Here is an 11,807-nt window from a genome sequence, read left to right on the forward strand (position 1 = left end):
GTGCGTCCGGGCGGCTGCTGCAAGTGCCACTCAGCGGGTTCCAGCCTCTTTGCTGCACAGACTACAGCGGTGATGGCGGGCAGACAGTTCGGCTGGAGCCGGGTGGCTCTTCTCCAGCTCTTCCTTGGTGTTAACCTGATGGTGATGCCACCTACCCAGGCCCGGCGTCTGCGTTTCGTTACCTTGGTAATGAGATGGGGTCGCCAAGGGCTCACCAGTGCTAGGAGGGCACCGGCCTGCGGATGGAGGGATGGGCGGGGCTTTGCTGGGGTCTGGGGTCCATTGGAGGAGGAGCTGGTTTAAGAAGAGACGACCGGCCTGCGGGGTTGGAGGCCAGGGTTCGCAGTTTTTGTGAAGCTCTGGGGTATTTGGGGGGTCAGGGTGTACGGAGTTCAGTATTAGAGGATAGGTCGGGTGAGTCTGCCTTGGGACAGGGATGTAGCTGAATGGTAAGAGGCTCGCGAAGAAAACCTTTGGTGATTTTTTTTCCAGTTTCCCCCACCATCTGCATTGCTTTTATTTCTTTTCCTTTCCCACCTGTACTTTTGATTTTCCCAAGGTCTCCAGTGACATTGCTTAGCCAAGTCAGAACCTCTGGAACCTGGAGGAAGTTACTGACTTCTGAGTTGGGGTCTTTTGCAGTTGGTAGAGTTAAGGCTTCCCAGAGTGAGTGACGGCTCCTTCTCAACATGGGGCAGAGTTTGGCTCTCTGTGTCCACATCGAGGGGACCCTTCTGACCTGTAGGCTAACCATTTTCTTCCCTCAGCTGTACCGACATGGAGACCGTTCGCCAGTGAAGACATACCCCAAGGACCCCTATCAGGAAGACGAATGGCCCCAGGGATTTGGTCAGCTAACCAAGGTGGGTCAGAAGCCAGCTCTCTCTCAGGATGAGCTGTAGAATGAGTGACCTCTAGAGCAGGCTGCAGAGCTTAGGGCCTCACCAAACTGCCTTTTCCCATGTGGGTGCTGATTTGGACCACATTTCTTAATCTTACTTTCATCTGTGCCTAGATTAAAATGGGCATACATAATGCCATGCACAGTCGGCCACTTAATAAATGACTCCTGGTATCAGATTAACCCACTCCTACTTTCAACCAGGAACTTGGAAAGCAATAGTGGCTAGGCCCTGTGGTAATTGTGAGCCATCCCTTCCCTGTGGGCCTCTTAACCCTTGGGTTTGCCCACAGGAGGGGATGCTACAGCACTGGGAGCTGGGCCAGGCTCTGCGACAGCGCTACCATGACTTCCTCAACACCTCTTACCACCGGCAAGAGGTAAGGCTGGGAGTTCTAGAGGCAAGGGAAATGGGAAGTGCTGTTCTCACCCTCTGCCCTCAGGGAGACTACGGGTGAGGCTGGGCACTCTGGCCTCCCTCCATGCACTTTTAGTTACAGCACAACTACAGGACAAGACATCCAAGGGCTGTCTAAAACAAAACCCTAGAGGCTGAGTTGCCCCTGCTTGGCTTGGAGAGAGGCAAAAGTGATCAAGCATCCAAGCTGACTTAAGGATCTAGCAAAGTAGTTTCTGACTCTGTGAAGTAACTCAGGCTTTCCATCCAAGACACTTACTGAGTACCTGTTATGGGGCAGGCACTATGCTAGCGTTGCACATAATGGTGCGCCATACAGATCTGATCTTTGTGCCTAGATGTTGTTATTGTTTCCTTGAGGGCCAGCCGTATCCTGATCTTGCCCTTTCTCACAGCTTATTCCTCCCTTTTCACAAGCAAATATCTCTGTTCCTTATTTTATTTCCTCTCCTGGTCTCTAAGACAGTTATAAAGGGAGGTGTGATTGAAGGCAGTTTCTGCCCTTAAGGACCCAGGCCTAGATAGGGAAACAGGTGTTGTAATAAACCAGGCAAGCAGACAGACCTGAGAGCCTTGTTGACTAAGCACTTTGGACTGGGAGGGGCATTTGAACTAGAGCCATTCCCACAGGAGTTCTTCACAGATGGGGGACAGCTATGCCCCCAGCTGAGTGGGCCTTGGCTGGGAAGAGGGATGAGGAAGGCCAGAGAAGGGGAGAGGGCCAGATGCATGGTTGATTTATAATTTGCTAGGTGACCATCAAGAACAGAACCACCCCTGGAGCCCCAGTGAGGGGCCAGAGCTCTCCCACCCCGCTCCCACAGATGAGACTTATGTTGTCATCTCTGCAGGTTTATGTGCGAAGTACAGACTTTGACCGGACTCTCATGAGTGCTGAGGCCAACCTGGCTGGACTCTTCCCTCCCGACGGGATGCAGCGCTTTAACCCAAACATCTCTTGGCAGCCTATCCCCGTCCACACTGTGCCCATTGCTGAGGACAGGGTAAGACCAGCCAGCTCTTCCCTAGAGGTGGTGACAGGGACAATTCTGGCCGTTGGCCTGCTGATCCCCGACTCCTTCTCTGCCTCTGCTTCCCCGCTTTGGTCTGCAGCTGCTGAAGTTCCCATTGGGCCCATGTCCCCGTTTTGAACAGCTGCAGAACGAGACCCGGCGGACACCGGAGTATCAGAATGAGAGTATTCAGAATGCAGTGAGTGGGGCTGAGGTGGAGGTCACCACACTGTCCTTTCCCCCAGGGCAGGACTGATCCCCTGATCCATTTTTCATAGCAATTTCTGGATATGGTGGCCAACGAGACAGGGCTTACGGACCTGACACTGGAGACCATCTGGAATGTCTACGACACACTTTTCTGTGAGGTGAGCCGGCTCAGGGTCCCCGGTGTGACCACTCTTCTCTCATACCTCGACAGGCCTAGGTGACCAGGCCAAGTAGAACACAGTGCCTGGACACCATGCTTACTGGGGAGGTCCAAGCAAGCCACCTCTTGTGAAACAAGGGAACTTCCCTCACGGGTGAAAAAGAACCTCAGAGTGGGAAATAGTTTATCGGTCGTCAGCAGTTCCTGCTTCTGTCCACCCAGAGCTCTCGTGGTATCTGACTCCATTCTGCTGAGTCACACTTCTCGCTCCCAAGCCTGCTTTCCTGTTCCCTGCAGCCTAAACACCATCCACCGTGTCTCCTGGTTCCAGTCCCTCTGCCTCTCCTCTCCCTCCCCTCTCTCACACACACACACACACACAGGTACTGTCCCACGTGGGAAGAGAGCTGCTCTCGGGAGAGGCTCTGGCCTAGGCTGGGGAGCTAACCTGCCCGCTGCCGTACACAGCAGACACACGGGCTGGTCCTGCCGCCCTGGGCCTCGCCCCAAACCATGCAGCGTCTGAGCCGGCTAAAGGACTTCAGCTTCCGCTTCCTCTTCGGGATCTACGAGCAGGCAGAGAAGGCCCGGCTGCAGGGGGGTGAGTGACAAAAGCAGCATGTCACTCCCCTGTCAGAACCCTACAGCATTAGACATCTGCTACTGGGGGCTTCTTACATGCTTACTTCTCTGCCTGAGGTGTTCTCTGCTCTTTCAGAACCAGATCCCCCTAGTTATCCCGTCAGCCATCCAGTCTCCCCAGTTCTGCAGATACTTAGCATGTTTGTCACTGTGTGAGCGACCACAGTTAGGTTTTTGTGCTTTTCTGCCATTCATATCCTTAAGTTTCACCCATGTCAGAAGACCCTCCCTTCCCTCAAATGACTTCTACCTCCAGAGGACCACCGGGGCCACTCTGAAAGGACGCTGAGAGTAATACACCTCAGTTTCTTCATCTGAGCACCCAAGGGAGTGCCAGCTGCCAGACCTTTCCAACATCTAGAAAGTTTTCAGAGCCTACACATGACAGAGTTCCCCTGGCCTGAAGCCCCCATCCTGTGTGCTCTGAAGCAATCTTAAGTTTATATTTATTCCCAACTGGAGTAATTCTTCAAACATGGGCAGGGCCTCGTAGCTCCTTTATAAATAAATGGGCAGGTTTCCGCACCTGTGAGAAATATAGATATCTTGTTTTGTCTTGCTTCCTTCTGTAAATTTGGAAGTTATTAGAGAGCAGGGGCTGCTGTAGAGTTTGCCTGGTTCCCCTGAATCTAAAGCGTTCTCTGTGCTGGTGATCAGACCCAGGACTGGCAGAGGGGGAGAGGACCTCAGATAGGTCTAGTCAGAAGACGGTGATGGCTGTAGCCACTGACACTGGGGACTCTCTCCTTCAGGAGTCCTGCTGGCTCAGATACGGAAGAACCTGACCCTGATGGCAACCACCTCCCAGCTCCCTAAGCTGCTGGTCTACTCTGCGGTAAGCTTCCACGGTCCCCAGTGTGCTGACGTCACGTAGGAGCTGGATCTCTCCTCTCTTCAGCGCCTGGGGGTGTGGGGGGCAGTGCTGATGGGGAGCCCTTCTCTCTTACAGCACGACACCACCCTGGTTGCTCTGCAAATGGCGTTGGATGTCTACAATGGTGAACAAGCCCCCTATGCGTCCTGCCACATATTTGAACTGTACCAGGAAGATACTGGGTGAGTGGAGCTATGGGTCTGCCCTGAGGAGAGGCGCTCACGTGGGGACTGTGGGCAGCTCCCATCTTGTCTCCTATCAACCCTCAGGAATTTCTCAGTGGAAATGTACTTTCGAAATGAGAGTAACAAGGCCCCCTGGCCGCTGATCCTGCCTGGCTGCCCTCACCGCTGCCCGCTGCAGGACTTCCTTCGCCTCACAGAGCCTGTTGTGCCCAAGGATTGGCAGCAGGAGTGCCGGCTGGCAAGCAGTCCTGCAGACACAGGTGAGCTGCTGCCTGCCTCCATGCTGGCCGTGTCCCAGAACAGCTTACAATTCATATCCACAGGTCTCGAGAGAGCTGATGCACTTCCAGCCGTCCTGTTGCAGGGATGGCAGTCCTTTAGCCAGCTCAGACGCTGCATGGTTTGGGGCGAGGCCCATCCTATCCCTAGACAGTTAATTTCCCACCCTGAGACGTACTCCTCACCCTCAGGCAATGCCCCTCTTCTTATACTAAGAGAAAATAAAAGCAACCGGGAGAAAACTGTCTTGTCCTCCCACCACCAGGTGTTCCAGCTTACTCGCTGGTACAAGCCACCACTTGGAGCCAGCCTTTCCACTTACACTCTGGGTCCATCTCTTCTCACCTCCACACGGACCCCGGTGCTCAGTGTTACTGCTCTCCTGGATCAGTGTCATCTCAAAGCCTAAAAAAACCTCTTTGGCCCACGTCCTTCTCCAGCTGCCACTCCTTTTCTCTCTCCCCTTTTCGGGTGTAATCCTTCAAAGGGTTGCCTAGACTCTGGTGTCACTACCTCAGTGCCCATTCTCTCAGACTCACACTGGACAGTCTTATGTCACCTGCCACTCCATGGAAACCACTCTTGTCAAGGACCAATGACCTCCTCTTACCAAAGCCAGTGACCAATTCTTAGCTTCTCTCACCTCTCAGCAGCATTACAGAATCGATCACTCCTTCCTTAAACACTTCCTTGGCTTCTCTGGTTCTTCTCCTAACTCATAGGCAGCTTCCTTTACTAGCTTCTCCTCCCCACTAACCAGTGGATGGCCCAGGGCTCAGCCTCGCTCTTTCCCCATCCATGCCTGCTCCCAAGGTGAGCTTACCCAGCCTTATATTACCATCTCCATGCTAAGTTCTGTCTTTTTATGACTCACAGATTCATGACCTCTTCTCTGAGCTGCAGGTTCACATATCCAGCTGCTGACTTGAGGTCTCTACATGGATGTCAACTAAGGCATGTCACAGTTGAAGTCTAAATCCAAATGCTCAAAAATCAATCCATCCATCCAAATGCTCTTCCCCCAAATCTGCGCTTCCTCCAGCCTTCCCCACCTTAGTAAATGGTGCATTAGCCACCTAGGTGTATAGCATAACCCAAAGCACTATTCTGAATACCCTCTTCCTCAGACCCCACCTCCAGACCACTAGCAGATCCTACCAGCCCAATCTTTGAAGTACACGCTCTTGCTCCCTAGCCCTGTCTGCCATCATCTCTTGCCTGAAGTACTGAAAAGCTTCCTAACGTTCTTTCTGATTCTGTTCTTGGCTCTACCAGTGTTTCAGCACAACAGAGTTAATTTTTTTTAAACATAAATCAGTTCACATCACTACTCTTCTCAGAATCTTCCAGTGGCTTCCCATTACATTTGGAATAAAACCCAAGTTCTTGGGCTTCCCTGGTGGCACAGTGGTTAAGAGTCCACCTGCCAATGCGGGGGACACGGGTTCGAGCCCTGGTCTGGGAAGATCCCACATGCCGCGGAGCAACTAAGCCCGTGCACCACAGCTACTTAGCCTGCGCTCTAAAGCCCGCGAGCCACAACTACTAAGCCCGTGAGCCACAACTACTGAGCCCGTGTGCCACAACTACTGAGCCCGTGCGCCTAGAGCCCGTGCTCCGCAACAAGAGAAGCCACTGCAATGAGAAGCCCGCGCACCACAACGAAGAGTAGCCCCTGCTCGCTGCAGCTAGAGAAAGCCCACATGCAGCAACAAAGACCCAACACAGCCAAAAATAAATAAGAAAAATAAATTAAAAAACAAAACAAAAACAAAAAACCCAAGTTCTTTACCATGGCCTCCAGGCCCTACTTGGTCTGGTCCTCTGCCCTCATCTCCTGTGCTTGTGTATTCTGCTCTAGTGATACTGACTTTCTTGCTGGTCCTAGAACATGCCAAGCAAATTCCCTTTTGCATTTGCTTCCCGTCCACCCACCCCACCCCCTGACCCCTGGCCTCAGGACACTCTTCTCTCAGATCTTTTGTATGTCTCAGTGACTCCAGGTTCAAATGGTCACTTTCTCAGTGACACCTTCCCTGACTGACCTACCTCTCCATCATTTCCCCCTTACCCTGCTTTGTTTTCCTTTATGGCATTTGCCACTAATCCATCATGTCTATCATTTGCCTGTCATGGCATCTCCTCTCCTAGAATGTAAAATCTACAAGGGAGACTTTGTCTTGGCCCTCTGTGATATCCCCATTGTAAGAACAGCACCTGGCATGTGGTAGGCACTCAGATATTTGCTGAATGAACACTGACATGACCTTTCTCTCGCCCTCCCTGCCCCGTGCCCAGAGGTGATCGTGGCCTTGGCTGTATGTGGCTCCATCCTCTTCCTTCTCATAGTGCTGCTCCTCACCGTCCTCTTCCGGATGCAGGCCCAGCCTCCTGGCTACCGCCACGTTCCAGACGGGGAGGACCATGCCTGACAACCACTCAGCCCCCTTCCCTCTGCCTCCTCGGGGAGGTGGGCTGGGCCTTGCTCCTGACTGTTGCTGCTCCCCAGCCCATGGACAGGAGACCCTGGGTTGGGCCTCCCTCTGGTCACCCCAGCCTAGATGAACAAGTGGGGCTCAGCTTGGCCTGTGGCACCTGTCACTCAGCATTCATGTGCCTGACGTTAACCAAGTACTATGTTGGACGCTGGCTTTCTCCAAACAGGATTTGCCTCCTGCATGCTCCCTTCTAAGGACCTGAAATGTAGACGAGTATTCAAGTTTCACTCAGGACCTAGGATAAAAAGGCTGAAGGAGTTGCCACTTGATCTGCTTTGCCTCTCCATCAAGCCCTGCTCACTCTCTCTTCCAACCCAGAGTGTTTGGCAAATGGCCCAGAGGACACAGTCTTGCCTCTCAGTGCTTATTTTAGTGGGAAAAACTGCAAAACACTGGGGGTACAAACACTGGCCACCAAGGAACCAGATCACCCTAGAGCCAGCCAGCGAAGTTTTCCTTTGTCCAGCTGAAGCCACCATTAACTGGAGTCAGACATAATGCCTCCAGCATCTTTGTCACCCCTGCACCTTGAGCAGGTCGGAAGGATGTGGGTACTTGGGAGGGAGTCGGGGGAGGTGTGGGGGGGTGAGTTGTACAGAATCACGAAACTACTATCCCTCTCATCTAGGCTGGGATCTCCTGGGATCTGCCAGGGATCTCCAGCTGGCAGGTTGTGAGCTGAATAGCTCCTGACTGTGGCCCAGAATAGGGCTGAGACAGCTTCCAGAGAATGAAGGTTTTGGACTCTTAGTGCTGTTTTCTGTGCCTTTTCTTCATTTTGGGGACCTGAGAAGCCCTTTGACCAGGTCAGTGCTGGAAGACCCACTCAGAAGCTCAGTCGGGTATGGTTTTATTGGCCATGTGAATAGTGAACACAAATCGAAAACCACTACCTGATCCTCTGCCACTGCATGTCAGAGAGGAGAAAAGAGAAGCTTGGCTCCAGGCTAGATATAGCAAGGACCCTTGGGGCAGCTGGGTTGCCAACTCTGGAGTTGCTGGAGCTACGTCCAGAACAGTACATGCCAGTGTCCCAGTCCCAGTGTCGCAGTCCCAGTGCCCCTGCTCCAACCCTAAGGACTCGGATACCTCTGGCCCTTTAACACAAAGCCGCCTCTTCTCGCAGAACTTGTTCCCATGGGGCTCCAAGCCCTTGCTTGGCCCCCACCTTCATTAATGTCTCTCATTTACGCTTCCCAGCTTCCTCCTGGCTCCAAATGAGAATGTGATAACCTAGGAGGAGTGAGACCAGTCTGACTCGCACCATCCATTATCAGCCTCTGAAAACTTGGGGCTGGTGTGGGGAACCTAGGACTTGGTAAGGAGATACCAGGAAACTGGGCAGCAGCCAGGCATTGCTGTGACCAAGACAAAGCAAGAGGGATGGAGGGCCTAGGCCAAAGAGCCCGCTGTCCCCTGGTCATCATCTTTACTGACTATGACCCTGGGGTGAATGGAGCAGCACTAAGCTGAGGTTAACCTGCCCTGAACCTTGGGGAGTAGGGTGGGCTTTACCAGCCTGAGATTCACTCACCCATCACAGAGGCCAGTGTGTCCCCCATGGGATTGAACTCATTGAGCTGCAGAGACAAGGGGATAAGCATGAGGAGGGAATGAGGGTACTGGGAGAAGGGCACATAAGGATTAATTTCTGGTCATTTTTGATCCAATAAGGTAAGGTGAATCCCTGCTTCCTCCCATTATTATTTGAGGGCCCAAGCCTCACCGACATGATACCAGAAGATTCTGGGTCATACAGCTGATACATCATCTTTCCTGAGCTTCCATCAAACACATCGATCGTCCTTAATTCATGGGAGGTACAACTTTTGAAATTAGGATCTGGGTATCGGCCCACGACAATGAGGTTGTACCGAGGATGCCAGGTTGCCTAGGAGATGGAGAGGCAGGTCACAAGAGTAAACGCAGAACACTGTCAAGAGGGACATCAAAAGTATCTTTGCCACTAACAACACTTGTTCATACAACTGCCAACAATTTAATAATGGAGATAAGACCTACATGAAACAACAGGAATGGTTTTCAAGTGCGTGCGCATCTACCGTTGCAAATTTAAAATCCCCAGCTGGCCTCCCTGACCCTTAGGACACCTTCAGGCCTTCTCTCTCCTTTGCATTTCCTGAGATCATACCAACTGATAAATGTTTTAACATCAGCCCGACCCAGACATGAACCAAAGAGGTAAGCCTACAAAGCGAAAAGCCTCCGGTAAGCAAAACCAAATAGGACCTAATAAGTTCTGAAGTAATCCCACTACTCTCCCTCCTCCATCAATGTCAATGAGTTGAGTAGAAAATGGCTAGTGACTGAAGAAGGGGAGGACACCTGTGTTCCTCAGATCACCCTGCTCAAAACAGATCTGGCAGCTGTTGGAATGACAGAACTTGATGGGATTTTCCCAAGAAAGCTTTTCAAGGAAGTTCTGAAGGAGAAAAGACATGGTTAGCAGGAAGGAAGAAGTGCTACCGGCAGTGGCTTGGAAATAAGTCACAAACAAGTCACACCTGGGATGCTGTTGGTTGGGCTGGCTGGATACCAAGTGGGAGATAAGGAAGGAAGGATCCATGGGGAACACCAACTGCTAAAGGACCCTGATGTTACTGAGAGCTTGGATTTGATCTGAGGTACGTGGGGGCCACTCTACTACCAAGTCATCACTGTTTACTGAGTACTTACTAGGCGCTAAGCATGTTGCCACGTGCTTTAAGTATAAGGATTTATCCTCACAACAACCTTGTCAGGCAGATACCATTATTCGCTTTTTATAGACCAGGAAACTGGGATCCAAAATTTGAGTAATTTGCTCAAGGATTCTAACCCCGGGGGTGTCCGCCTGCCTGAACTATGCTATACTGACTAGAGAAGTACAGGCATGAGATCTGGAGGTCTGAAGAGGGGCTGTGGTTCTAGGAAAGAATATATACTAGTAAAGCAGAAGGACTGGCAGAGTTCAGACTGCTTGGGGCATGAGCAGGAAAGAATCACAGGACTTGAAGACTGTAAGCCTTAGGGACTGAGGCCAGAGAAGCCGCTAATGAGGGCTAAGATTAGCTTGCAGATCAGCTGCACACACAGGTAACTGAAACTAAGGGCAGAACCGAGGGTTAGGATCTCAGAAAGTGCCCACAGTGAGATCTGGGCTGCGTGGAAAAAACTCAGGGAAATAAGCTTATCAAAGAGACATGAAGAAAACTCAGCAAAATGGGATCACAGAGCTGGACAAAAGGTGCAGAGAGAGCCAGAGAATAAGAGATTGCTTTGTGTCAGCACAGGAAGAGGTCTAGCATTGAAGGCTTCTGTATCTGCCCCCTTCTCCCCACCCTGGTAGACCTGATCCATCCCACGATCACAGCTTCCTTCCCTCCATTACTTACCTTGATGGGTGTCAGGTGCTGGAAGTGGCGATGAGGGTGTGGGATCAAGCTTGGGGGGCAGTCCCACTGGGAGGCAGAGTAAACACGGATCTCACTCTTCTGGTCAGTGGTCAGGAGCTGGGCACCGTCGGGACTGAAATGAGCTGGCAAAGTGAAAAGCCCCTGAGCTCAGGGAACCACGGGCCCCCTGTTGTCCTGGCCCTCACAGGCCTCTTGCAGGGGCACCCTCCCTCCCTCTCCTTTCTAGAGACAGGTGGAAGGGAGGTGAATCTGGGCTGCGAACAAAAACATCCTAGAGGCTCAGCAGCTGATACGAGCAGCTAGAGTCAGAAAGGCTTCAGGACTTCAGCTTGGCCGATGCTATCAGGGGTATAAAGGTTTGGCCTAGTGGCTTCTACACTTTGAGGGAAAACCCCTGAAGCGGTCGGGTCAGCAGGGTCTGCAGGAAGGACGAGGTCTGGTATATCACACCTGCGTTGACGGGATGCCTGTGCAGCAGCGAGTAGAGGAAGCTGGATTTCCCTCTAACCTGGCGCAGGTCCCAGATTTTCACTGTTTGATCTACGGAGGCTGTGGCCAGGAACCAATCACAGCACGGGTTCAGGGCCACGTGGGTCACTTTCTTTTTGTGCATTCTCAGATTCCAAAGCTGCAGAGAAGAGCTCGGTTCAGGTGGGGGGTGCAGAACCGAGCTGGGGGTCAGGGAGGGAAGGGGAGGACCTAGGCTCCAGAGAACGCACCTCCCTGCCGTCCATGTTCAGCAGGATCACGTTCCCCACGTTATCTCCTGTGACCACCACTCGGCTTCTGACAGACACATCCAGGCTGCAAAACCAGAAGCTGGAGGGAGAGACTGTGCTGTAAGATTCTTGGGGACAGAGGCAAGTTCCATTTATTCACTGTTGCAGCTCACGTATATTAGACAGTCAATAAATATTTGTTGAATGAATGAATAACTTGTCGTGGACTCCCAGTGAGGAGCACTCAGACTTGTCTACCATCCCCACAGAGGTTATGGGGGTGGTGGGGCTCAGAAACTTGTCCAGTTACTGCTGGGCCCAGGATCCTCAGCTACTCAGAGTCCCTGAAGCAGCCAAACCCAGAGCCATAACGCAGGTCCCCAGGCGGGCTTGCCCCCTTCAGCCCTGGGTCCTGAGGAAGACTCAGGTATTGCTTTCTCCCTTCACCCTCCACCCTTGGTCGGGCCAAAGGAGATGTGACACACCAAACAG

The 11,807-nt window shown here is 52.2% G+C and overlaps 2 protein-coding genes across 6 annotated transcripts in view; one reads left to right on the forward strand and one right to left on the reverse strand.

Annotated features, from left to right (window-relative positions):
* On the forward strand, positions 1 to 11,520 carry ACP2 (acid phosphatase 2, lysosomal). 5 transcript variants are annotated; one of them, XR_007479034.1, is made up of 12 exons: positions 1 to 186; positions 768 to 863; positions 1,195 to 1,281; positions 2,171 to 2,323; positions 2,433 to 2,531; positions 2,611 to 2,700; positions 3,171 to 3,303; positions 4,097 to 4,179; positions 4,294 to 4,400; positions 4,488 to 4,663; positions 8,381 to 8,498; positions 8,855 to 11,520. XR_007479034.1 is itself a non-coding variant. In XM_049714409.1 (11 exons), exons 1-11 carry the CDS (start codon positions 73 to 75, stop codon positions 8,407 to 8,409), a joined length of 1,167 nt encoding a protein of 388 aa, XP_049570366.1. In that variant the 5' UTR covers positions 1 to 72; the 3' UTR covers positions 8,410 to 11,520. The 5 variants fall into 5 exon arrangements, 4 of the variants coding, with proteins under 4 accessions (XP_049570366.1, XP_033268384.1, XP_049570365.1 ...); XM_049714409.1 differs by having other exon boundaries at positions 8,381 to 11,520; XM_033412493.2 differs by lacking the exons at positions 8,381 to 8,498; positions 8,855 to 11,520 and adding an exon at positions 5,559 to 6,633.
* DDB2 (damage specific DNA binding protein 2) overlaps positions 8,015 to 11,807 on the reverse strand; it is a 22,017-nt gene continuing 18,224 nt past the window's right edge. Inside the window, exons 5-10 of the mRNA XM_004264079.4 lie at positions 11,316 to 11,415; positions 11,047 to 11,224; positions 10,576 to 10,718; positions 8,907 to 9,071; positions 8,715 to 8,760; positions 8,015 to 8,413 (exon numbers count right to left, since the gene is read on the reverse strand). Coding sequence (XP_004264127.1) covers positions 8,364 to 8,413; positions 8,715 to 8,760; positions 8,907 to 9,071; positions 10,576 to 10,718; positions 11,047 to 11,224; positions 11,316 to 11,415 — 682 coding nt within the window. The 3' untranslated portion in view covers positions 8,015 to 8,363. The remainder of the gene's footprint in view (positions 8,414 to 8,714; positions 8,761 to 8,906; positions 9,072 to 10,575; positions 10,719 to 11,046; positions 11,225 to 11,315; positions 11,416 to 11,807) is intronic.

The sequence above is a fragment of the Orcinus orca genome, chromosome 8 (genome assembly GCF_937001465.1).
Source record: "Orcinus orca chromosome 8, mOrcOrc1.1, whole genome shotgun sequence".
NCBI lineage: Eukaryota > Metazoa > Chordata > Mammalia > Artiodactyla > Delphinidae > Orcinus > Orcinus orca.